This window comes from Typopeltis vanoorti, chromosome 17, assembly GCF_054136105.1.
Source record: "Typopeltis vanoorti isolate ZY-2024b chromosome 17, IOZ_Tvanoo_1.0, whole genome shotgun sequence".
NCBI lineage: Eukaryota > Metazoa > Arthropoda > Arachnida > Uropygi > Thelyphonidae > Typopeltis > Typopeltis vanoorti.
The window spans coordinates 42,321,491-42,349,262 of record NC_143565.1 but is presented as its reverse complement, the minus strand read 5'-3'; the positions used below and the strand labels follow the sequence as shown (position 1 = coordinate 42,349,262).

General features: G+C 36.0%; 1 protein-coding gene across 2 annotated transcripts in view; it reads right to left on the bottom strand.

The window, feature by feature from the left end:
- The window catches only part of PICK1 (protein interacting with PRKCA 1), a 170,162-nt gene that overhangs the window by 131,368 nt on the left and 11,022 nt on the right, over positions 1 to 27,772 (bottom strand). Inside the window, exons 2-3 of one of the 2 annotated variants that reach the window (XM_090407330.1) lie at positions 7,349 to 7,476; positions 1,998 to 2,238 (exon numbers count right to left, since the gene is read on the bottom strand). In XM_090407330.1, the coding sequence (XP_090263456.1) occupies positions 1,998 to 2,238; positions 7,349 to 7,446 (339 nt within the window). In that variant the 5' untranslated portion in view covers positions 7,447 to 7,476. Of the gene's footprint in view, positions 1 to 1,997; positions 2,239 to 7,296; positions 7,477 to 27,772 lie in introns of those variants that run through there. The other variant, XM_090407331.1, reaches the window with a different exon arrangement.

Here is a 27,772-nt window from a genome sequence, read left to right as displayed (position 1 = left end):
AGCAGAAGTAAGACAGAGTATATGTGTTGCACAGTGGATGGAGGACAGGAGAGAGATCTGGAGCTGGAAGGAAATGTCATCAGGAAGGTGAGAGACTTTAGATACTTAGGTTCAACAGTGGAAGAAGATGGAGGAGCTGAGAAGGAAGTGGGATGTAGGATACAAGCGGGTTGGAGGAACTGGAGGGAGATGGCTGGAGTGTTATGCAATAAGAGGGTGCCGATCAATCTGAAAGGCAAAATCTATAGGACAGTAGTGAGGCCAGCTATGACATATGCTTTAGAAACTGTGGCCCTGAGGAAAAATAACATCAGCAGGATGGAAGTAGCAGAGATGAGAATGCTTAGGTGGATGTGCGGTGTGACCAGAAAGGATCGTCTGAGAAATGACTATGTCAGGGGAACAGTGAAAGTTACGAACTTAGGAGCGAAAATACAGGAGGCAAGGTTGAGATGGTTTGGTCATGGGATGAGAAGGGAGGATGAATATGTGGGAAGAAGGGTCATGCAGATGGATGTGCAAGGAAGGCGGAAGCGTGGGCGGCCAAAGAAGAGATGGAGGGAGCTGGTAGAAGAGGACTTGAGGATGAAGAGCTTGGATGTGGTGACAGCTCAAGACAGGAAGATGTGGAGGAGACTCATTATAAACAGTGACCCCACTTAAGTGGGAGAAGCTGCAGAAGAAGAAGAAGAAGATTGAGAATTTGTAGACTGCAGACACTAGCAAACAAGAGAAAGAGTGGTGATATGATTGAGACTTATAAACTTCTGAAAGGGTCTTTTTTATAGGATTTCAGTTGATGGAATTTTTTATTTTATGGAGGATAGGACAAGAGGCCATCCTTGGAAGCCAAGAATAAATGCTGCTAAGAAGGGGTGAAATCTAGATTTTTCTCTCATAGAGTAGTGCATGACTGGAATGGATTGCCATTGGATGTTTAGTGTGCAAGCAGTGTAAATGAATTTAAGAACAAGTATGACAGCTGGTGCATGCAGTATGTGGCCTCCCTCGATGAGTCCTTAACTTCCTGTGTCTTTCTTAATAATATTTTTTATCAAGAAATCTAGTATTTGTGGTTTCCAGTCCTCAGATATAGCTAATAGATCAGTGTTCAGTATAATGGTCATGTGAGATTTTGAGGGTTCCAACAATTGGGCAATACCATGCTTGTCAAATGAAAAGGAGGAATGTAGCGTACTGTTGTCTGTGAAGTTATGGGTAAGATTTGAAGTGTGTGAAGCAGGTCATTTATATACTGGAAGAAAAGAGTGGGTGAGATTACAGAACCCTAAGGTATTCTAGCACTGTGTAGAAATATGAGGAGAGGAAACCATCAACCATGACTCACAGTGAGAAACCAGTTTGGTAAGAGTAGGGTGTGCCAAACCTGATCAAATGCTTTTCAGATGTCGGGGGCACTAGGTAAGTTTCTCTGAGTTTTTCCATGGCTTGATTTACCAGTATATATTAATTAGTATATATATATATATATATATATATCTTGTTTGCCAGTGATTATACTGGCTGCTTAGTTCTGTACAAAAATGTAATCTGTGTTGCTAACAAATGCAATCTATTGACTAAATGGTAAACTACCTAGTAATTATATCAGTGTTACATATAAATACAACAATGTCATTGTGTCTGATGCTGAATAAGAAAGTAATTTAATTTTTTTAAAGCAATGATTAAAGGTTAGTCAAGTGTAAATGAGCATGAGGCTGAGACTCCAAGTGTTCTTATTAGGAACATAAGTATGGATGTTTATTTTTTGATTAGATGATATGCTACCAAACAAGCTAAGTTCAGAATTTAAATAAGTAATTAAAAAATTTGGGCACCTATTGATAGGGTATTTAAGGTTTACCATGGTTAGTAAATTGGAAAATAGGAGATTATTTTTAATATTCTGGACAATGTGCTGTCCTTTCTCATCTGAAAACTAAACCAAACTAAGGATTAAATGCATAATTTTGTAAAATTTCATCTTTACATACCTTTACTCCTTGGATCATTTTTGCAACTTCAACTTTAGTTTTCCCTTTTACTGAAACACCATTAACTCCAAGAATTTCATCTCCAGATTGCAATGTTCCATCTTTGGAAGCAGGCGTGCTATCAAATACCTGAACAACATATAAGCAGGGACAGTGAGGAGCACCTCCTCCAATGCTGATGCCAATCAAATTACTTTCATCTTTCTTAATGGTGATACTTCCTGAAGATACTGTCATTCCCCTAATAAATTAATCCAAAGAAAGGATTTAACATTAAAATAATGAAACTGAATAAATTCACAATTTTAAATTGCTTTTAAAATGTACTGAAAAAAATTAAATAAAAAAAAAACCGAATAAAATAATAAATAAATTAATAAATTGTTTAATTAACATATCAGACCAAATGGCCCTATACATCCTTATATCTTGGTTTATAGAATCCTTAATGTCATGATAGAAAAGTGTTAATTCTAAGAGAATATTCTGATGTGTCTGTCAATTGCATATATTCTTTCACTTGGTGGATGAAAAATGCCTGCTACCTCTACATGAGACCAGCAAACTACCTTACATGGGATTCAAACTAGTCTTTTCAACTGAGGTGCAACTGTTACAAAATAAACGTTGAGACTTTTAATTAATTTAATTACTTAATATAATTTTAATCAATTAACTTATAATGATTAATTAATCATCATCATCAATTTCCTGATATGTATCCTCAAGAGGTATTCAGCCCATCATGACGATAACATGATTAAGTTTACATTATTATTAATCTATCAACAAGTTTCCTCCAAATTAGCCTGTTACTTGTCAGCACTCCAATATTGTCGAATCTAACACTTCTTGCTTCTAAGGCATTTCTGACTGAATTAATCCACTTAGACCATGGTCTTCCTCTAGGTCTTTTTCCTGCCATCTTGGTATCAAATACTTCTTTTGCTAACCTCTCCTCTCTCAATTTGTTTAAGTGACCATATACCAGAATAGATTAACCCCACTCATACATTTTTGAATGCCACCAATGTCAAGTTCTTTCCTAATATCTTCATTTTTAATATGATTCTTTCACTGATGCTATCTGTTCAGGCCTGTAATTTTTCTCAGAACTCTCATATCTGTTTTCTCTAATCTATGCTCAAGTTTTTTTATTTCTAACTAACCTCTCAGATTCAGATGCTCAAGTTTGGACACTGTCTTGTATACACTGCTAGTTCAGTGTTTTGGCTAATTTCTGTATTATTCCATATATGTTTGTTCAATTGGCTCCCAATCATACCAGCTTTGCTTATTCAGTTGTTTAATTCTGCATATTATGTGCCATTTTCAATTAAAAAAAAAAAAAAACTGTACCTGAATAGCTGAAATATTTTACTTCTTCTATAGATCCATTAAGAATACAGCTTAAGTTTTCTATGTTCTTGACTATTTTCGTAGTTATGGTATTTTATTGCTGATTTTCATGCCAAATTTGTTACGGCTGTCATTCAATTTAGTTCAAGAATCCTGGAGACTTGCATTCAATGTTTTTAGGAATACAACAACATCATCTGCATAAAGCAAAGAGCTAAGTTGAATGTCTCCAATTCTAATATCAGGTTTAATGCCATTTTCTTTCATAATGAAATCCACATAGATGATGAATAAAGTGGAGTTACTGTGCATCCTTATCTTAGACTTGATTTTATATCAAACCATTTTCCTGTATTTCCTGCAATTCTAACTGCTGACTTACTTAAATATAGTCGATGTATAACCCTGCATAATGCTTCATTTATTATTATATTATATTATTATTATTTACCTCAAAGAACTGTAATGTTTTGAAAAGCTTTTCTCTGGTTACCTTGTTATATGCATTTTCCAGATCCACAAAACTTAAGTATAGATCCTTATCTTATTCTCATGATTTCTCAACTATTTTTCATAAAGTGAAAGTCGAATTCTTGCAACCTGTATTTGGCCTAAATCCAGCTTGTTCTTCTTCCAGCTTCTCCTCCACAATTTTTCTTTTTTTAAGTCTCTTTTTAAGTATGCTAGCATAAATCTTACCTGGAACACTTAGTAGAGAAATTTCTCTGTAATTCTTACATTCAGCTTTATTTTCTTTCTTATAGATAGGAACTATGAGAGCTCTATTCCAATCATCTGGAATTTCTTATCTAGCAAATAATTACCAGGCCCTCTGAATTATGCACTAGTGTGGCTACTGCAAAATGTTTACACAAAACCTCCACATTTGAGCATTTCTGGTCAAATATCTACTCCAGCTGATTTTCCACATTTCAAGTTTTTGGCAGCTTCTTCTACTTCAAGTATTGATATATATTACTGTTTGAATTCTTCTTGAAAATTTTCTACTTTAGTTCTGTCACTGCTTGTTTCATTTAACAGTCTTTCAAAGTAATTAATTGGACATTTAGGATATCCTTATCTTCAGTTTGCATGTCATCTTTATCATATTCTTGTGTCCAGAATGGTGTTCTTAATTTTCTATCCTTGCAGACAACTTCACCACATGCCTCGCTAGCTAAATCAATTATATTTTCTTCAGAATTTGCTACTGAGATTCTGGAGTTTGGTTCTTGTTTTGAACTGTTTCATTTTCCCTTCCATAATGTTTGTATTGCTGAGCCTACAGTTTACCTATAAAAGCTACCCAACTTTAATTATTTTTAAACTTTCTTACATACTGTTCTTTTCAATGTAATATTCATTTTTATTCTACTTAAAACTAAGTAATGGTCACTTCCAATTTCAAATCCTCTGTGCACTTGTATCCTGAACCAGCATGAAGATATCAATATCAACAATGATATAATCAATGAGGCTTTTCTTGTGTTTTCTCTCCACATGAACTTGCATCTTTATGTTGGAACATGGTGTTAGTAATAACTAGTCTGTATCATGAGCAGAAATCCAGCAAATACTTACCATTGTTATTAGCCTGCCTTTTCCTCCAAATATTTCTATATGCCTTGTTGAATTTATTCCCTACTCTGTTGTTTAGATCTCTAACATGGACTACATTTTCCATTTTCTTTATGTCAGTTGCCTGCTTTAATGACTTGAATAATTTCTGCACTTCTTCCTTAGGAGAACTTCAATGGGATCATGGACACAAATTCATTATCTCTTTTACCATTTTGAAATATGCCCACATAACTATATTATCTTCCAATCAAGAATATTATCTTCATGTTTGTTGTTGAATGCTTAATATTACTATAACTAATTAATCAGTAATTACTTAATTTTTAAAATTAAAATTAATATTAAAATATTAGTCCGCGCAGTTAGCCTAGTGGCTGTGCACTTCGCAACCATATGCCTGGGGAAGGGGTGTCCTAGGTTTGATTCCCGTTGGTGATGTGAGGAGCTGAAGGATCTTTCTCAGCCATAGTCAAGTTAGCCAGTCTTGGGTGTGGACAGTAGGTTTTTTTCCCCCCTGTTTATCCTGGGGTTTTTCATCCCATAAAGCAGGCAAACTGGCCTTGAGAACTGAACATTACAGGACATAGGATACACTGGGGCGTAGGGCTGACCACCTTACCTGTGAACGGTTTGAGGTCCGATGATTAATAAACCCTCGACACCGCAAGGAAAAAGATGGTATAAAGAAGATGAGATGAAAGATTAAAATGTTAAATTATAAAATAAAATAAATTAAATATAAAATATTATGTTAAAATACAAATTAAAAATTAATTAATTAATAGTTAATAAATGAATAAATAGTTAATGATCAATTAAATAAATACCTAGGTATTAATAATTACCATAATTCATTAATCATAATAATAAACATTGAATTTACAAAGTTTATTTATTTACAAAATTTATTTCTGGAGTCAGGAAATAGGTCTTTTTTAAGTTATTTTTTTCTATGTTGCTTTCTCTCATGAAAGCTTATTTGCAAACCTATAGTACATACTGTGGATGGACTAAGGATTTTTTTCTATTTTATCAATTGTACATTTCTTTTGTATTTTTAAATTATTTTTTATATAGTCCTGAAACCCTGCTCTAGAAACCAAACAGAACTTTTTAAGTCACTTCAGGACTCCAATAAGCAGGATAGTGGTCTCACACAAAGCAATGAAATTCAACTCCCACCTAAAGACAATCACAAACATTCATGCCAACAGTGGGATTCGAACCTACTAGCAATCCTCTCTGATGAGGTTTCTGATCTGCTTCTCTAGAATGATGACTAGCAATCAAGAGTGAGTCATAATGACTATCTGAGAGATGTATTTGGATGGGGAAAAAAAAAGTATTTCACCTAAACCGAAGCTCACTAAGGTAACTATGACTCCTCATTCCTTATGTTAAAGGTGCTAAAAACAGAATCCTGAAATAATATAATGTGCTGGTATCCTTCAAGCAATGAAAAACACTTTCTACTTTCCATTCATCCTCTAAATCCTGAATATCACCTTTAGTACATCCACCAGTTTTTGTGAGTGGCAGTCACATGATAAAAAAGAAATACCCTAAACCCAAACTGTAATGATTGGATGTTATTATCTACATTTTGGAAAACTGTAAGCTTTTCATCTTTTTTTTAAATAATTCTAGCAGCTCAACGTTTTAACATCTCTCTTTACTTCCAACATTCCTTTATATCAACAGTATCTTTTTTTATGAACTAAATTTCTTTCCCATCTCAAAAAATTCTAATACTTATTTGTTAGCTCTATCAACAAATGGTGGGAGATTTTTTAGGTGGAAGATGAATTTCATTGCCTGGTGTGAGACCACAGGCCTGCTTATTGAAAGCCTGAAGTGGCTTGAAAAAGTTCTTTGAAGTAGTGTAAATAAGATATCCACATGAAAGCTTAAGGGTAAACTATTTTACTTAATACACAGTGTTTTTCGTTTTTCATTAGTCTTGACATTAATATGAATATAATTTTATTATGAAAGTGAAGCACCTCATCCCAACATAATTAAGTGATGCTATTAATAATACATGACCAGCTATGGTTGATAAATTTATTACTTAACAGAGAGAGAGAGAACAATTTAATTACATTCAATGTATAAGAAATAAATCTAGGTATCTCATACCTCCATTAATTTCTATTATAGCAATAAACTGTGAATTCATGTTTATTAGCTAGTGTTTAATTACATAATATGTTTAATTAAGCATTTTAAAATCTTACTTCAACTAATTATTTGAATCCATATAGTACACAATCAAAAGAATATGTGCAATATGTGAATTCAAATTTTTCAACCAAACAAAATATAATCAGAGAAAATTCCATAAAAATTAAAATTTCACCTGAAAAAATAAATAAATAAAAAGAAATAAAATGAATGCTAATTAAGCATACATGCGATCTTCCATTTTCTGTGATTGTGAAAAAGTTTCTGGATCATCCAAATCAAAAGTAGATAGTGCAGTGTATTGATAACGAAGATCAGCAAACATTTTAGCAAAATGCAATAGCCAGGATCTTAACTAAAAAAAAATTAAAACCAGTAACATAAATAAAACAAGCACAAATAAATAAATAAAAAAACTAACAACACAAAAAGGAATACATGCAATAAGATAATAATAAGCATTCTTTAATATGTCAAAAAAAAGACTAATATTATTATTATTATATGGGTATCTCCAAGGAGTGAAATGACTCATTGCAAGAGATTTATGCTAACCATTATTCCCAGAAGAGTTATAATTACAATCACAAACATCCATACGAACATGTGATTTCCAGAGGTAGTTATAAATGCTTGATGGTGAATGAAAGCATTTATAACTATCTCTGGAAATCCATTCCACTTATTTATTTGTCTCCAAGCAAAAATCTAGTCCACACATCCTTACTAACCATACTGTTACACAACTTCCAGGACTGACCTCTTGTTCTCTCCCTACTCATCAAGTATTGAAAAATTTATTTTGTGCCAATTTTATGAAATCCCTTTAGTAGGCTTCTATTATGTCTCCTCTCCTATAACTTTCAACTAAATGTTGCAATCCCCCCCCCACACACACACATTTGAAGATGGGAGCATTCCACAGCAAACGGGCATCAAATTGGTCACACTTGCCTCTGAATCCTCTCCGTCAGATCCCTAAGGAACTTAGGTGACTAAATCTGTACACTGCAGTTAAGATGCAGCTAAATCGTAGCCTTATAAAGAGAGAAATAACTTTCTTATCTTTATTTATCAATATGTACTTCAATATCCAAGTACTCCTTGGAGCTATTTTTCCAAATTCTGCAATATGCCCTCCAAACTTTAAATCTCTGTGTCTGCCATCACCACCAAATCCCTAGCCTCCTCAATTTTATGCAATCTAGTACCATCAATATGATACAAAATATGTAATCTTTTCCAGTCTGAAATGCACTACATCACACTGTTCAGTATTAAATTGACAACCATTGTCCTATGCCCACACAGCCAATTTACTTAAATCATCCTAGTATGCCACTAGTGAATGTAGCAGTATATTGAACTGTACTAAGAAAAACAGTTTTAAATAGTAAAGTGTGGCTTTTTTTCTTATAATTGTGCTTTATTTTTTTATGTTGGATACAAGTGTTCCTTCAGTAATGTTTGTTATCCTAATTTTGTTCATTTGTGTTCTTGGTGCTTTCTGAAAATGGCATCCATAAGGAAGTGCACATCTGTGGCACCAAAAATCGTAAAAGATATGTGGACTGTTAGGGTGAATTAAAAGAAGGAAAGCATTAATGTATCTGAGAAGTGTATTAATAGGTTAGTGTGTTTCAAAATGGGAGTGAGCATCAGCAGTAGTAAACAGAAATTAGATGAAAGCATTAGTAATGATAACAAAGGAAACACAGAGAAAGAGCTCAGGCAAGAATTGATGTAAAATGAAAGGTAAAATGAAGCAACTGGAAGATGAGACTGAACATCTAAAGAAGAGGTTGGTTGATGAATGAGAAGGAGGAATCGCATAGTATTGTATGGAGATTCAATTATTAGAGGTGTGGTGAATAATAACAAGTCATAAAACATGTTTCCCTAGTGGAACATTGAAACAAATAACTGATAGTCTGCAGAGAAGGAAAGAGTGGGGATCAGAATTAATTGTTGTGGGCACAAATGACGTAGATAATCTAAAAAGGAATATGTGTGGGGACTTGAGGAAGTTGTTGTTGGAGGTAAAAGATAATAATGTTGTTGGGAAAGTGGTTAGCATATTGCCAGGAATCATAATAGTGATTTGAGGAGGAGGAGAGCAGATATAATGAATGGCAAGATGACTGAAATGTGTGAGGCCAATATTGTTCAACTTGGGAATCTATGACTGAATTTGAAGCGAAGTTGGAATGGGCTAATGTTGATGGATTGTATTTCAATGGGTTTGGTTTTGGGCATTTAGAGAAATCAATGTTTGTTGTCTGCACGGTTAGTATAGTGGCTAAGCCCTTCGCAACCATATGCCTGGGGAAGGAGTGTCCTAGGTTTGATTCCCGTTGATGACGTGAGGAGCTTAAGGATCTTCCTCAGCCATAGCTAAGTTAGCCAGTCTTGGGCGTGGACAGCAGGGTTTTCCTTGCAGTTTATCTGGGGTTTTTCATTCTCCAAGAAGGCAAACCGGCCCCATGAACACACACATACATACAGTCTCCCTCCAGCCATAGGTCCGAATTGTCAGCTATGCCAGTCCCGAGCCTGGATAAAAATGGGGGGAATTGAGGTGGTGCCATACTCCCCCTATAAAAGGGGCTCATGGCTGTTGAATCACCATGCAAAATGAAATGAAATGAATTGTTTGTTGAGAATACAGAGAAACAAGAAGTTAATGTATTACTGATCAAAGGAACATTGTGAAGCAGGATAACACAGTGAAGCAGGATAACACAGTGAAGCAGATACTAGAAGGACAGGAAGAACATACATGCAAGGTGGAAGATAGGACAAAGTGATGGAATGCATAAAAGTGGGGATGAAAGGGATATTATTATTATTATCCCAAGATCCCATGGAGTCAAAGACTCATCTAGGAGGTCCTTGTGTCATACACACAACTCATCATACCACACCTTAAACACACTCTGCAGGTACCACACTCTCAGGTAAGGCATTCCAATCATTCACAACTCTGCATGCAAAAAACCTGCTTCTCACACCCTCCTTATACAGCTTCCAGGGATGACCTCTTGTTCTCCCCTGATCTCCCACTGTTTTCTGCAAAATCTCTCCAACATTAATCCTATAACAATCCCCTAATAACTTGTAGATCTCTATCATATCATCTCTCATCCTCCTATCCAATAGACTCTGTGAATTGTATCTTTATATTCGACATTCCAGATATCAGAAAGGATCCAGAGTCAGTTGCCTCTGGATCCTTTCCAACATCTCTTCGTCCTTCTGAAAACCAGGCGACCAAATCTGGGCAAAATAGTCCATGTGTGGCCTAATCAGAGCCTTATACAATGGAACAAGAATCTCCCTACTTCTATAAGTCAGTGTTCTCCACATCATTCCTCCACCTCCAACAATATATCCTCACCAAGCATAAATTCTGCATCCCATCTTTGTTTTCCAAATTTTAAAATCTTACATTTTGCAACATTGAACTCACATCCCCATTCCCATGCCCAATCACACAATTTATTCAAGTCTTCTTGTAAGGCCACAACATCTTCTCTACTCTTCATGGTTCGTCCCAACTTTGCATCATCTGCAAACAACTGAATATTCCCCAAATCTTTGCCAATACCACTAACATACAGGTTAAACAGCAATGGCCATAAAACAGACGCCCCTGCACACCACTAGTGACTTTCCTCTTCTGGGATATTGCTCCCCCATATACACAACTAGTTGACACCTATCAGATAGTCAGTCTCCAATCCAATGTACTAATCTAATATTCAACACCATCTGCTCTAGTTTGACTATCAACTTATCAGTAATCTATCAAAAGCCTTTGCAATATCTTAAGTATACCATTGTGTATCCATCTCCTTCATCCAATGCAGCTGTCACCTTATTGTAATAAGTAAGCAGATTATTAAACATGACCTTCCTTTAGCAAATCTGTGCTGTCCATCAAAGATAATACCACTGTTGTCAACCCAATTCTGGATGTTGGTTCTCAGTAGCCTCTCTAACACTTTAACCAGAACACCTGATACACAGATAGGGCTATAATTTGAAGCTTGAGTTCTATCACCTCCCTTATGAAGTGGCACAATCTTGCCCTCCTTCCACTCCTTTGGAACTTGACCCAGTGCAAGACACATATTAAAAATATGTCAACTCCTTGGCACATTCCTATTCCTTCAGAATATGTGGCAATACATTATCAAGTCCCACAGCCTTATTAACATCAAGTTTGCTCCATTTCCCTATACACCTCTTGCTCACTTACAGTCCGTCTCTCCTCCACATCATCAACTGCTATCAATCTCTCCATGATGTCACATTCATAAGAATGAAAGACCTTTATGAACTGCTCATTAAGTATCTCCACTATATCTTCCATATCAGTTGTCCTTATATACACACACAGACATATATATATATATAAGGAATGAAGAAAAAATATTTTTTTTCTCCAACCAGTGTCATCCTTCCATAATCATTTTTTATTTTTTTTGCTGGCTACATATTGAAAGAACTCTAGGATTCTTTTTGGCTTTATTAGCTAGCTGCTGCTCATGCTTCACTTTAGCTACCCTTACCAACAAGTCACCCTCCTTGCCTGTTCATTGTAATCCTCATGGAATTGATTATTACCACTCCTCTTATGCTGCCTTCATAACGCCTTTTTCCTCTGTATTGCATACTTAATCTCGTCATTCATCCATTTCACACCTACCTTATTTAACCTTCTGACCCTTGGAATACATTTAGACACTGCTTCTACTAGGTAGTTCTTGAATATCCCCAAGCTGCACTGATCTCTTTTCCAGCTAACTCCTCATTCCATGCTACACCTGCGAGCTGTCTCCTGAGCTCCTCATAATCATCAGCCTTGTAGTTCTACATATACCCTTTTCTCACAGAGGTCCTCATAATGTTGGCAACCACCCAGGTAATCATTTCATGGTCACTCATCAACTGGAGAATGATTTGACACCTCATTTATAATTACATCTTCCGATGAGATGATCAAATCCAAGACCCTCAATCCTCGTGTACCCTCTGTTAGATACTGTCTGAGGTAGTTGTTCCTCAAAAACTAAAGAAACTCGTTTTCTTTACTTCCAATTGCTATCTCATCATCTCAGTCTATTTTGTCATAATTAAAATTGCCCATAATGATCTTCATTTTCTCATTTTCTTGGCTAATTTGATTATACATTTCATAGTCACTACATCCACATTGCCAGGTCTATAACAACATCCAACTAAGTATTTCATTCTATTCAGTTCTATCTCACACCATACTGCCTCAAAACCACTGGCACTATTTCCCTCTTGCATCTCTACTTTGTATGGACATAACTCTTTCTCTATCATCAATAGCACTCCCCCCTCCCTTTTTACCCTATCTTCACAAAACACATCATACCCATCATCTCCATTCCGGTCAGAATGTTGTCCTCATCCAACCATGTCTCACTTATTCCAACAATTTTTGGATGAACACATGCAATTAATGAAATCATTTTATTTGCCTTGTTTCTTACACTTCTAGCATTTGCATACAAACACAGCAGCTTATTCCTGGATCTATAGCTATTTCCACTGATAACACTTATTTGATGTGATTTCTCCATGCTTAACTTGAGCCATTTCTTTCCCCTTATTCATCTTAGAACCTTCTTTAAATCCAACTGTTTTCCCCTTGATCCCAGGTCATCCCCTTCCCTTTTTGTGTACACATGCATTCACATCCTCTTGGATCATCTACCTTTCTCACTTTCTTTTCCACTATGAGCCTCCCCGTTTCCATCTGTCTTGCATGCCTGTTCTCTTATTCTCTATACTCATGCCCCTCACCTCTTCATTCATAACCACCTCTTCAATCGCTCCTGTCTTACTTTCCCGTTCTTCCACATCACTTTCCACTTGATCCTTGTTCTCTGCCTCATCACTGTCATACCTGTGCAACACACTTACTATCTTTTCTATCACACTATTCTCTTTTATCCATCTCAACAACATTTTGATATCCAATCCGACGCGTTCTTTCTTCGCAGTCAAGTCATCTGTACTTATTGCAACTATCAACTCTTTTGCTCGCTTACTTCTCACATCTAATATCTCAATCACTGTACTCATTCTACCTCCAGCAAAACATACTTTGTGTATCCTCCCATCCAGCACACCTTTAATCATCGAATCACCATATGATGCCATTCGTGGGTCTTTCGTTACCTCTTTTATACCAATATTATTTGTTTTCATTATTTTCAATCTTCCATACATATCTTGAATTCTCTTAACTTCATTTCGCATCCATTTCATCTCTTGCCTCATCTTAACCAACTCAACTTTTGAACCTTGCGTCACATTTTCACTGTGATTCATTCATTCAAATTTTCAAACCTTGCATTATGCTTTCACTCTCATTCATTCTCTCAGTTTTGCTGCAGCCATACATGCTTGCTCACAGTCTTCTCAGTTATTCAATTTAGTCAGAGAATCTTGCAGAATTGTAGCAGATTTATTTAGAAGTATAACATCATCCGCATAAAGCAAAGAGCTGACATTAACATCTCCAAGTTTGATATCATGTTTAATAACACTTTCCTTCATAAAGCGATCCATATAGATAATGAATAACAGAGGGGATAATGTACATCCTTGTCTCACACCAGATTTAACATTAAACCATTTCCTGTACTTCCTTCAATTCTAACTGCTGACTTACAACTCAAATAAACACAAAGTACTGCTTGATATAATGCCCCATTAACCATATAACTGTAGCGTATTGAATAGCTTCTCTCTTGGCACCTTGTCATATGCCTTTTCCAGATTGACAAAACTTAAATACAGATCTTTGTTATATTCCCATGCTTTCTCGACTATTTGTCGTAAAGTGAAGATCTGATCCTGACAGCCTCTATTTGGCCTGAATCCTGCTTGTTCTTCACCAAGCTTTTCTTCCACAATTCTTCTCAACCGTTTCTCAAGTATACTTGCATAGATCTTGCCAGGAACACTCAGTAGGGAAATACCTCTGTAATTCTCACATTCAGTTTTATTTCCCTTTTTATATATGGGTACTATGAGAGCTCTATTCCAATCATTGGGAATTCGTCCCTCTGTCCAGGCCTTCTGAACTATGCAGTGCAGCCACTGTAAGACTCTCACACCACCATACTTCAGCATTTCTGGTCGAATATCATCTACTCCTGCTGCCTTTCCACATTTCAAGAATTTGATGGCTTTTTCTACTTCAAGTATGTATATGTATTCCTGACTGCTTGCCTGGTCAGTGTTTTTTACCACTGTGCTGTCATCACTGCTTGTTTCATTTAGCAGTTTTTCAAAGTAATTACTCCATACTTCAAGGATATCTTTTTCTCCCATTTTCATGTCACCTTTATCATCTCTAACTCCTTTTACAGCACTCTTTCCTCCATTCCTAAGCTTCTTCAACAACCTCCAGAATATTTTGCCACCTTCTTGATATTTATTTTCTATATTCTTGTGAAAGTCCTCCCATGACTTTTGTTTCGCTAGTTTTACACAGTGTTTAGCATTCTTGCATTTGTCTCTATATTCTCTAAGAGCAAAAGCTGACTGATTTGACAGGAACTTTTGATATGCTTTCTTCTTTTCCTTCACTGCCTCTTTAACTTCCTGTGTTCACCACGGAGTTCTGATTTTTTTTTCCTTACAGACAACCTCACCATATGCCTCTCTGGCAGAATTAATCAATGTTTTCTTCAGAGTTTGCCACTGAATCTCCAAGGTTTGATTCCTGTTCTCAAACTCTTTCATTTTTTCTTCAATAATCTTTGTGTATTTTAGTCTACAGGTCACATCTGAGAGCTGCTCAACTTTTATTCGCTTTAAAACTTTCTTACATGTTATTCTTTTCAATATGAAATTCAATTTTATCCTGCTCAAGACTAAATAGTGATCACTTCCAATTTCAAATCCTCTGTACACTCTGGTGTCCTGCACCAGGGAGAAAACATCACTATCAACAATAACATAGTCAATGAGACTTTTCTTATTCCTTGCCTCTTCTCTCCATGTGAATTTGTGCACATTTTTATGTTGGAACATGGTGTTAGTAATAACCAGTCCATGTCCTGAGAAGAAATCCAACAGATATTTGCCATTATTATTAGTTTGCTCTTTTCTCCAAATTTTCCCAAAATATTTTTGTATGTCTCACAATCATTTCCTACTCTGGTATTTAGATCCCCAACAAGGACCAACGTTTCATTTTTCATTGTGTCAGTGGCTTTTTCTAAAGCCTCAAAAAATTCCTCCCCTTCTACCTTAGTAGAACCTTCTGTGGGACCATAGGCACAAATAAGTCTCATTGTCCAGTTCCCCATTCTCATATTTGCCCACATTACTCTACTTGAGACTGACTGCCATTCAAGAAGATTAGCCTCGTATTTTGTGTTGAATACAATGGCTACTCCTTCTTTTCCTTGATTGTCATTGCCTGAATATGACATTTCGTATTTATTGCTCAGAAAGATCTCACCAGTTTTGGTCTTTTTTGTTTCAGTCACCCCTATTATGTCGATCTGGTACTTATCTAATTACTCAGTTGGCTCCATTTCTTTGTCATTCAGGCTTCTTACATTGATAGTACCGATCTTTAACTCTGGTGATGTTGAGTTGGGGTTTGTTTTCAGATTTGTTCCAGTAGCTGACTTTTCGCTGTTCGCGAAAACAACGGAGGCCTTGTTTAACCGGGTGACGCCCCAGCCGGCATGAAATTTTGTCATGTTGTACAATCATTTTTTTTTATTTTGGTTTAACCAATAAGAATACAATTTGGTCGGCTAAATCCCAAATTGGCAGCCCATCCTCGTTCATTCAGTATCCAAGTAGATACCCAACAGGGTGCACCACGAGAAGGTGAGGATTGGACATTAGGTCAGAAGCCCTGGTCGGTTCTCCACATTCCTTTAAAGGCTATGTGGAGGTCTCCTCTCAGTTATACAGCTTTGACCCTTAAGCACCCCGAGTAGATGATATTCGACCAGAAATGCTGAAGTATGGGGGTATAAAAGTCTTACAGTGGCTGCACTGCAGCCACTTTTCTGAACTGCACTGCAGTTCAGAAAGCCTGGACAGAGAGATGAATTCCCAATGATTGGAGTAGAGCTCTCATAGTACCCATATATAAAAAGGGAAAAAAAACTGAATGTGAGAATTACCTACTGAGTGTTCCTGGCAAAATCTATGGAAGTATACTTGAGAAACATTTGAGAAGAATTGTAGAAGAAAAGATTGGTGAAGAACAAGCTGGATTTTGGCCAAATAGAGGCTGTCAGGATCAGATCTTCACTTTACGACAAATAGTTGAGAAAGCATGGGAATATAACAAATATCTGTATTTAAGTTTTGTCGATCTGGAAAAGGCATATGACAAGGTGCCAAGAGAGAATCTATTCAATATGCTACAGTTATATGCTGTCAATGGGGCATTATATCAAGCAATATTTAGTCTTTATTTGAGTTGTAAGTCAGCAGTTAGAATTGAAGGAAGTACAGGAAGATGGTTGAATGTTAAATCTGGTGAGACAATGATGTACATTATCCCCCCTGTTATTCATTATCTATATGGATCACATTATGGAGGAAAGTGGTATTAAACATGATATCAGAATTGGAGATGTTAATGTCAGCACTTTGCTTTATGCGGACGATGTTATACTTCTAAATAAATCCGCTACAAGTTTGCAAGATTCCCTGACTAAATAGAATAACTGTTGTAATAGATATGGTATGAAGGGCAGCATTAAAAAGACAAAGACAATGAAAATAAGTAGAATTGTTGAAAATGTCAACTGTGTTATGAACGAGGAACCTGTGGAAAAAGTAAAACATTTCCGCTATTTAGGCACGCTTTTTACTGAAGATGGTAAATTAAATATGGAAATAGACAACAGAATCAACAAAGCTGGTATGGTAAGCAGCCAATTGAATAAATTCATTTGGAATAAGAGAGAAATTAGTCGGAACACTAAATTAGCTGTATACAAGACAGTGCTCAAACCAGTTTTAACTTATGGATCTGAGAGCTGGGTCAGAAGTAAAACACTTGACCAAAGACTAGAGACCGCAAATATGTGAGAGTCCTGAGAAAGATTAGAGGTGTGAACAGATGGCATCAATGGCAATATCATATTAAAAATGAGGATATTAATATTACGAAAGCAGATGACATTGTCAGCATCCAGGAATGCGTTAGCAGAGATAATCTCAGGTGGTATGGTCACTTAAACTGAATGGACGAGGAAAAATTAGCAAAACAAGTGTTCCCTAGGCTGGCAGGAAAAGGACACAGAGGAAGACCAAGATATAGGTGGATTGATACAGTACATGATAGAAATAAAAGATCTGATAATGTTTTAGTTTTGACAAGTAACAGACTGATTTGGAGGAAAATTGTAGATACGAAGTTAGTAATGATGTAAATTTTTCATGTAGCACTTTCATATCCTGTACAACCCCTTGAAAGGTATATGTCAGGAATTTGATGAAGAAAATGTGAAGTAATTTTTGCAATGGAGCACATCCTTTTTTTAACAACAAGGCTTAAGAATTGAATTTATTAAGGTTTAAAAAGAAAAATATTAAGCATGAAAACTTGACTAAAGATTTCACTAAAGCTGAGATGATATGCAGTTTAGAGTGGTGAGCACCAGATAGTAACAAATGAGTGCAGGAAAACATGAAAATTGAAACAAGAATTTTAAACTAATGAAGAAAAAGTGAAAACTGAGAACTGAGAATGAAACTAAACCTATTATATATAGTAAGCCAGCAACAAACATGATGGATACTGGCTGTTTTTTCTTTATGTTCATAACATCGTCAGATGAATAAAGCAAAAAAACTGACTGTGAGCTAGCTGCATGAGTATTTTGTACAAAGCATTAGCCAGACTGCTGAGATTCGATACTGGATATATGATTTAGGTTCCTCATGATTAATGGCTGCAGATCTCCTAAACTGACCAAAATAAGACAAATAACAGGAGCATGGGATCTGGAAGGCACCTGGAAAGCTTGTCTTTAGTTGAGGAAGGGAAGGTCAAAATCTTCCTAACAGGACAAAAGTATACTGCAATATTAAGAAGTCTTAGAACTTCAGCAATATGTTCAGAAATTCCTTCAATATACAGAAGTAGAATCCAAGAGATATCTTTGGAAGATCTAGAGACTGGTGATGTAAAGCTCCTAATTTTTTTCTTGATCAACGATTCATTAATGCCATTTCATAAAGACGGATTTGATATAATTCAATTCCTGCTGTAGAAGATCTTCAGTGGGACACATATTATGAGCACAATGTAATAAGGTCTTAATGGTTCCAACTTTTTGACTGGAAAGATGATAAGAATTTTACATCTAGTAAATTTACTTCATGTAAGTTTAAGTTTCTGTCTTTAATTTTTTTACAAACCTGGCTTACTTACCTTTGTATGCAATTCATTATGAGTAGATTTGCTTGAATAATAAATAACGAGGTTTTAACTCATAGATGTTTTTTTATTTATACTAGACATATTTCTTTGACATGTTTCACTGTCTATATGGTTAACAGCATCTTCAGGCAGTTGCTTAACATAACTATAAAACTGACAAAAAAATAAATATTTTCCAATGGCCACTAATATCTATAAACTGAGTAGCCATTTTGGGGGAACTTATTAAAAATGTTTACTCAAAAAGATTACTGAAGAATGTTAAAAGTTTATTTTTCACTTGGTTAGACTATAATAAATTTAGTTTAATCCTTTATCCAAGTGTGTGCAAACAAAGTTTGCAACTGAAAGTATCTTCAGGACTGGGGTAAAGTGTACAACACTGGGCAACTCTTTGCAAAGGTGGAGCAAGCTACAAACACTCCTATCTCAGTATCTCCCATAATGCAAAACACATCTCCTTGAGGATATGTATAATGTTATGCATTAAGGAAAAGGCCACTACCCAGACTAGTTTCGACCTTTATTGAGGTCTCTTCAGTAGGAGCCATGACCAAGTGGAGATACCAAGGCATAAGCTTTAGCAAGGTCATCTCCTCCCCAAACGGTGTGCCACCTTTTTATTAAATTACTCTGGATTTAGAGAAAGATGTTAAAAGTTTATTTTTCACTTGGTTAGACTATAATAAATTTAGTTTAATCCTTTATCCAAGTGTGTGCAAACGAAGTTTGTGCCTGAAAGTATCTTCAGGACTGGGGTATCCGCAAGGAGATGTGTTTTGCATTATGGGAGATACTGAGATAAAAGTGTTGGTAGCTTGCTCCACCTTTGCAGAGTTGCCCGTGTTGTACCACTTTACCCCAGTCCTGAAGATACTTTCAGGCGAAAACTTTGTTTGCACACACTTGGATAAAGGATTAAACTAAATTTATTATTGTTAAAGAAATTTTAATTTTCTGATGAACCACCCTGTGATAACCCAGAAATTAATTATAAAGGCATGGTATCATATGATGGCAATGCAGCAAGAAAAACTGTAAAAATATTAAAGACAGTCAACATCAGAACAGCCTTCAAAACAGTGAATGCTTTATGAAGATTTCTACATTCTCCTAAAGACAAGTTCCATTTTCTAATCATCCGGATATATACAAGATTTTGTGTTCTTGTGGAAACACACCCACTCGGTTGGCCGAGTGGGTAGCATATCTGCTCTCCAGCTCCTAGGCTGCAGGTTCGAATCCTGCCGTAGACATGGATGTTTGTGATTGTCTGTGAAAATACTAGTGGTGGTGGTGGGCAGTAGGTGGTTTGGTTGTGGTTCATTGCAGTTGGTGGATTGAGGGTGGAGACAGCAAGTTGTAGAGTAGTTGCCCTCCCTCGATGAGTCTTTGGACTCCCTGGAGGTGCCATATAATAATAATAATAATATATATATGTGTAGAAAGTTTTTTTTTTTACCTTGGTTTTATTATATGTTAAAGATACCAAGAAATTTTATACTTGGTTTTTAATCCTTTTCCAAGTAAACAAAACAAAGTTGTGTGTGTGAAATATATTCACATAGGAACTACTTGTATATAGAGGCTAATGACTTCATATCACTTGCCTTAATATGTATCCCAATAATGCAAAGCACACCCTGTTTTGGCCATGTATAATGCAATGCATAACGAGAAGGGTCACTATCCAGATTGGTTTCGATCTTTATTGAGGTCTCATCGGTGGGAGCCAGACTCGGGTGAGATTTTTATTAATAAGGTCAAGCACCTTTTGTCTACTTGTATATGAGATATATATGACTTCTGCATTACTTCAACCTTGGTATCTCACCTGGGTCTGACTTCCACTGATGAGACCTCAATAAAGGTTGAAACCTGTCTGGGTAGTGATCCTTCCCGTTATGCATTACATTATACATGCCAGAAAGGGAGTGTGCTTTGCATTATGGGATACATACTGTTGTTGAAATCTTTTTATGACTCTTCATTAGAAAATTGGATGCTGTTGCCATGTTAGTCGCCTTGAAATCAGACAATAAGAAATTTGGTCAACAGCTTCAAGGGTCCGGGGAGGGGGGTTGCGAGGAGGTGTGGTCGGACTCCCCCCCCCCCAAGGCAAGTGATATGAAGTCATTAGCCGCTATATACAAGTAGTTCCTAGGTAAATATATTTCATGTGCAAAAATTTGTTTTGCTTATTTGAGAAAAGGATTAAAAATCAAGTATAAAATTTCTTGGTAACTTCAACACTTATATATATACATATCAGGGGCGAATATTCCGGGTGTGCTAGGTGTGCGGTGCACATCCACGAAATACCAGTATCACCGATATTATATTTTTGCATTTATTCTCATTAAAGACTCACCCAATTGTTTGCAGACTTCGCGTGCAATTCCTAAAATTGAACATAATATACTGTACTAATGCTTCATTGTCCTCTTCACGAGGATAATAAGGTATCAGTGCTTCATGAAGAAGGCGCTTTCGCCATGTAAACATTGCATCACATTCGCGCTAATAGTCCGGGTGTGCTTTCAAAATGCATACACCTTTGAGCCATTCGAAAAGATGTAAAGAGGGCACAGCGTGTCAAATTCTTAGTGTTGTATTATTTTTAAACCACTGAGAAGGCATGACTAGGTGAGCTTTTTGAGCTCACTCAGCACCTAGCGGCTGTGATTGGTTATTGTGGCAACCAATCCAATTGAATGTTGTCATGAGTTGAGAGATTACTATATCTAATGGCTTTATTACAAACAGCTGTTGCACATGTTTTCTGTAACTGAAAATTTGAAAGTGGATGTTAGGAGAAAATGCTAATTGTTTTTTCCTTTGTTTGTGCAGTATAGCAGCTGTTGAGGTTGCAAAGTTTTTTAACGGTATATTTTTATTCTAGTCTTCGGAAACAACAGACAGTAAAAAATATCTATTCCTGAATAAAAATGAATATTCTGATTCTGTGTATTATAAGACATTGTTGATCTACAACAAAATGCCAGCATATGTAAGGTTGATAAGATAGAAGAACCGCTGATGCTATTAAAAAAAAAAAAAAAAAAAAAATTTGAATGAATTTAGGATTCCCAAAAGTGTGAATAATTCCGATAATGATCAGATGTTATGTATACTGAGTCTCAGTAAACAAAATAAAATTCTTGGAAAATGGAGCGAAATATTTGAGTATTTCAAATATACACAAACCAGAGAAAAACATATAACATGTGCAACAAATTTTATGATATGATCTGCTGCCCCATCAAACCATATTTATTCCTGCAATACTTTCTCTCCCTCTAAGTTTTTTTTTAATTATGACATCATTAATTCACTTATTCATGTTTAGAATTTATAGGATCGTGCTATTCGCTCTACCCAGCAACTTATAGGCCACACATATCACAAATGATAATTATTCGTTTACCATTAATGAAAAGGTTTCTACTCACACTTATTTCTTCCTATTCTCACATGTCTTATAAATGATGGTTCACATATTTTCATCTTTGAGTATTTCAAATATACCAACCAAATATAGCATTCTCTTCATTGTCGTTTTCTAATCAATCATAAAACAGATTGTTCCCCCGCTCCACGCAGAATTATTCAAAGTTATCCTGCAATTAATTGCATTGGACCAATTAAGATGAGTGCTGATGCGCTATGCCATATGAAAACTTTTGTACATCGATAAAATGCAATCCCACAGTCATGGGCGCCTGCAGGGGGGAGACAGGGCACTTCCCCCGGAATCGATTAAAAAATTCCACAAATCATAATCGTAAAATTCATTGAGATATGTAATCTTACACCCTCGACCCTGGGAATGCTTTGTCTGTCTTAAAATTTTATTATGGGTTGGCCTGTTGCAGAGTAGCCATAGAACACGTGTTTTATTGTAGTAATAAAACTTGTTCCTGTTTTTGGTTCATTTTTTTCTGATTTGTGAACAGCGACTGGTTAGTTTGTCCTTTGTTTAGTAAGTCACAGAGTGAAGTGTGAATTGTAAATTTATAAGTGAAATACATTTAAACAAAAAAAAATACATTTTTAAAAGGTAAGTGTATGTAATTGAATATTAATTTACTTGTTAGTTTTATGATTTTTTTCTTTTAAACTGAAATAATTTAAACTAGGATTAATTAATTAGTTGATTTTTAATAAAATAAGCCATTCAATTTTTTAATATATGAAATTGTGCTAAAAACTATTAATTCTGAATACCTTTTTTTTCCCCTCAAGAATTAAAGATCATTAAAATTGATGCAAAATGAAAATAATGTATTTATGGTTTACATCGACAAATAATTACATAAAAAAAAGCTAAAAGACGTTTATTGATGTAATTATTTGTCTTCAAGCTTCCCCCCCCCCCCCGGAAAACATGACAGTGGAAGTGGTTGGTCTTTGGTGGAGCAGATAAGGGATGCCAATACATGACTTGACCTCCTGCTACAGGCCTTACAGAAAATTGGCATCCCTTATCTGCTCTACCAAAGACCAACCACTTCCCCTAGACCTACCTGGTGTATACCAGGTCCCTTGCAGTTGTAAACTGTCTTACTTTGGCCAAACCGACAGGACAGCGAATATCAGAATTTCTGAACACAAGGACTATATCCGTTTTCACAAGTACAGCCATTCTAGTCTTGCAGACCATGCTCTTGATACACGCCACAGAATACGGTGGAAGAAAGCTATAGTAATACACCGTAGCAAATACAAATTCGAAAGACTATTTATGGAATCAGCCTCAGCCCTAAGAAACTTTCCAAACCTCAACAAATTTGGTTGTATGCGACTGCCCCAAATTTGGGAGGCTTACATCAGCAGACCTTCAGCCCAACGGCCAAGAACACCCACTTAGCCTGCGAGGGCACCATCAGGACTTTTAGGAGAACAATAGCTTCATTCTCAGTTACTGTGTTGTATTGCCTACGTGGCCGCGTCTTTTTTTGTAAGTTCCTTTTGAAAATAGCAACGTAACGTTGACGAAATATCGGAAATATTATTAAAGTGTAATTTAATTTATATTCGTATCTACGTTGTTCAATTCCTTAAGTGATTTAGTAAAGCACTATTGATCTCTTTCTTTCTTAGTCCATCAATCCATAACATCTCTCTCCAAGCCATATCTGCAGCATCTTTCATTATCTTTGGCTCTGCAGCTTCACGCATGTAATTTCAACACATATTGTTACTTTTTCCTCAATGGAACTTCCACATATTCTTAGCACTGCGTTAATGGTGATTAAAAATATTTAAAGCCTTCTTTAAAAGTCCTGATCTCCCCATATAATTTCTATTTTCAATTATGATATCATAACAGATCTCAAATTCAAAAAATCTAAAAATGTGAAATCAGAAAATGCAATCTTATGGAAGTGCTTTCTAATAGACACACTGCAATTCACAAGATATTTCCAATTTGGATATCCTCAGATATCTAAATAGGTACAGACATTTACAAATGGTATACACTATCATTATCAAATTCCTGATATGTATCCCAAGGAGGGAGGAGGTGTATAGGATATTATAATAGTACTCGTGCAAAAATTTACACCATCAATAATTTCTGATCAACAATTTTTCACCAAATTAATCTGTTATCTATGGAGACTCCAATGTTATCAGATCTTCTAAGGCACTTTTTATTATATCAATCCACATACACATCTTGATCTTTCTCTGGGTCTTTTGCTGCCAACCTGGCAAAGAACACTTGATTTGCTTAGTCTTTCCTCTTCCATTCAGTTTAAGTGACTATACCATCTGAGATTAGATCCATTAATGTATTCCTGAATGCTAAATGGCAAGTTCTTCTCTAATTCCCTCATTTTTAATATGATACTGTCATTAATGCCATCTGTTGATTTCCCTAATCTCTCATATCTGTTGTCTCCAGTCTTCGATCAAAGTGTTTTATTTCTGATGTTACTCAAAGATCCATAAGTTAAAATTGGTTTGAACACCTTTGCATACAACTCATTTAGTGTTTTAACCAATTTCTTTCTTATTCCATATAAATTTATTCAGATGACTTCCTAGCATATCAGCTTTACTAATACTGTTGTCTATTTCCATATTTAATTTGCCATCTTCCCAAAAAATCTACTTAAATTGCTGAAAAGTTTTACTTTCTATAGGTTCTCCATTCAGCATACAGTTGATCATTTCAATGTTTCTGCCTATTTTCAATGTCTTTGTCTTTTTTTTGCTGATTTTCATACTAAATTTATTTGAACACTTATTCAAATTAGTCAGGGAATTTTGCAGACTTGTACTGGATTTATTTAGAAGTATAACATCATCTGCATAAAGTAAAGAGCTAAGATAAACATTACCAATTTTGATATCAGATTTAATACCACTTTCCTTCATAATGTGATCCATATAGATAATGAATAATGAATAACATATAGAGCTTAAATAGAGAATATACATTGCTTGATATAATGTCCCATTTACACCATATAACTGAAGCATTTTGAAGAATTTTCCTCTTGGCACCCTGTCATGTGCCTTTTCCAGATTTACGAAACTTAAATACAAATCCTGTTCATGCTTGTTATTTTGACATCATGGAGAGTTTGAGAGCAGTGGATGAGGAAGAGAGACTGACTATGCGTGAGGAAGAGGTATATGGGGAATTGAGCAAACTTGATATTAATAATATCTAGTTAGCCGAGCGCTTAGCATATCTGCTCTCCAGCTAAAAGGCTGGGGGGTTTGAATCCCGCCATGGGCATGGATGTTTTTGATTGTGAAAATACTAGTGGTGGTGGTGGGTAGTAGATACCATTGGTGTAGATGATGCGGTTCGCTGTTCTTATGGAAATAATTTATAGAAATTATTTAAATTATAGAAATTATTCCTGTGATTTAAATAATATTTAAAGTATAGCAATAATTTGAATTTCTATTGGCAGTGGTGGAGATGAAGAGTTGTTGAGTAGGTGCCCTCCCTCGATGAGTCTTTGGACTCCCTGGAGGTGTCACATAATAATACTAAGGCTGTGGCTTGATGATATATCACTGTGTATTTTGTAGGAACCAGCGAGTTGACATCTGCCTACGTTTTTAACATGAGTCTTACATTGGGTCAAGTTCCAAAAGAGTGGAAAGAAAGCAAGATTGTACCACTTCATAAAGGAGGTGACAGAATTCAAGTATCAATTTATAGGCCACTCTGTGTGTCAAGTGTTGGAAAGACTGGCAAGAATCAGGATCCAGAATTGGTTGACAACAATGCCATTATCTTTGATGGACAGCATGGATTTGCTAAAGGGAGGTTATGCTTTAGTAATCTAGTTCTTCTTCTTCTCTCCCGTAGTCCTAAATGGACTGTTGGGTCACTCATGGCTGGTAGGTGATATTCTTTGTTAGCCTCCTCCAATCATCTCGGTCTCTTGTTCTTGATGTCAGTTGAGAAAGGGAGGAATTTGTCCATTTTTTTGATGTTATCAGTCCATTTTAATCGAGATTAGCCCCTAACCCTTGATCCCGAAACGATTCCTTCTAGTGCTTGCTTCGGAATGCCATTAGCCCTCTCCACATGTCCGAACCATTTCATCTATCTTCTTCGGATGACTCTCAGAATATTTTCCCTGTTTCTTCCATCTATTGAATCAATTAGTTTTTAGACATTTTCATTGGTTTCGTGAGCGGTATAGGGAATTCTCAAAAGTCTTCTGTAAGTTTTCATTTCAAAAGACATGGGGTCTCCTCTCATCTTCCCTCAATAAAGTCCAGGCCTCACAACCCATACAAGAGAATAGGATTCACCAAGGTGTCAATTAGTCTTAGTCTGGTTGTGATTGCTATTCTGTTATCTCCCCACAATGGTTTTAACTTCTGTAGGACCACAGTTGCCTTAGCAATTCAATATTTAATGTTGGTTTTTGAGCGACCATCTTGACTCAACTGCTTCCTAGATAAGTGAACTTGTTTACATTCTCAATTTGTTTATTGCCAATTTGTATCTTTAAGAATTCAATGTCTGATTTTGAGGTTATCACTGTTTTTTCTGTTTTTTGTAAGTTTATGTATAATCTATATTTTTTTAATGTTCCGAAAACGCGGCTGGTTATCTCTTGTAATTTTTCTTCACTTTCTGCCAGAAGATCGATATTGTCTGCAAAACGTAAGTTATTTATTCTTAATCCACCAATTCCAGCTTCATCTATAGCATATTCCAGAAAACAGTTAAAAAGAAGAGGGGACAAGATGCATCCCTGTCTTAGCCCCTCCCCCTGTTCTGCCTGGAACGGTTCACTGCTGTAATTTTTAATTTCAATTCTCATATCAGGCGAGAAGTAAAGAGATTTAATAATCCTAATGATTTTGTTGTCAATACCATAATGTTGTAAAATTTTCCATAATGCCTCGTGCCATATTGAGTCAAAAGCTTTTTGAAGGTCTAAAAAGTTGTGACAGATTATTTTGTTATTATTATTATTATTATTCCTGATACCTCCAAGGAGTCCGAAGACTCATCACGGGAGGATACCTACAACTGTCTCAACCACTACACCGAACCTCTACCACGAATCATCTTCATCAACGCCATCTACCGTCCACCACAACTAGTATTTTTTGTCTGTAAATTGCGTGTGTTCTGAAGGGCAGATTTGTCTGTATGCAGGATGAAAAACCCCGAGTTTCTGGGAGAAAAAAACCCTGCTACCTCAGTACAAGATCGGCTAACTCGCCTTCGATTGAAATCGTCCAGATAAAGATTCCTCCCGTCGCGACAAGAATCGAACTTAGGCCTATTCCAATCGAAGGGCGCAATGTACCGTCGTTCTTCCAATTGCGCTATGGAGGCACTTATGTTCTATGTATTTTTCACCTAGTATGCGTATTGTAAAAATATGGTCTATTGTACTTCTGGACTTCCGGAAACCTGCTTGTTCATCTGATAGTCTGCTTTCTATTTTCTTTTCAATTCTTGACAATAGTATTTTAACAGGATTTTGCTTGGATGACTAATAAGGCTTACTGTTCTGTAGTTGCTACATTTGTTTCCTTTTTAGGAATAGGTACAGGACAGAAGTCTGCCAATCAAAAGGCCAAGTCTCTGTGTTCCATATGTCCTGGAATAAATTTAGCAAGTATCTATGATGATGTCACCTCCTTCACGTATCAGTTCCATTGTAACACCATCAATTAC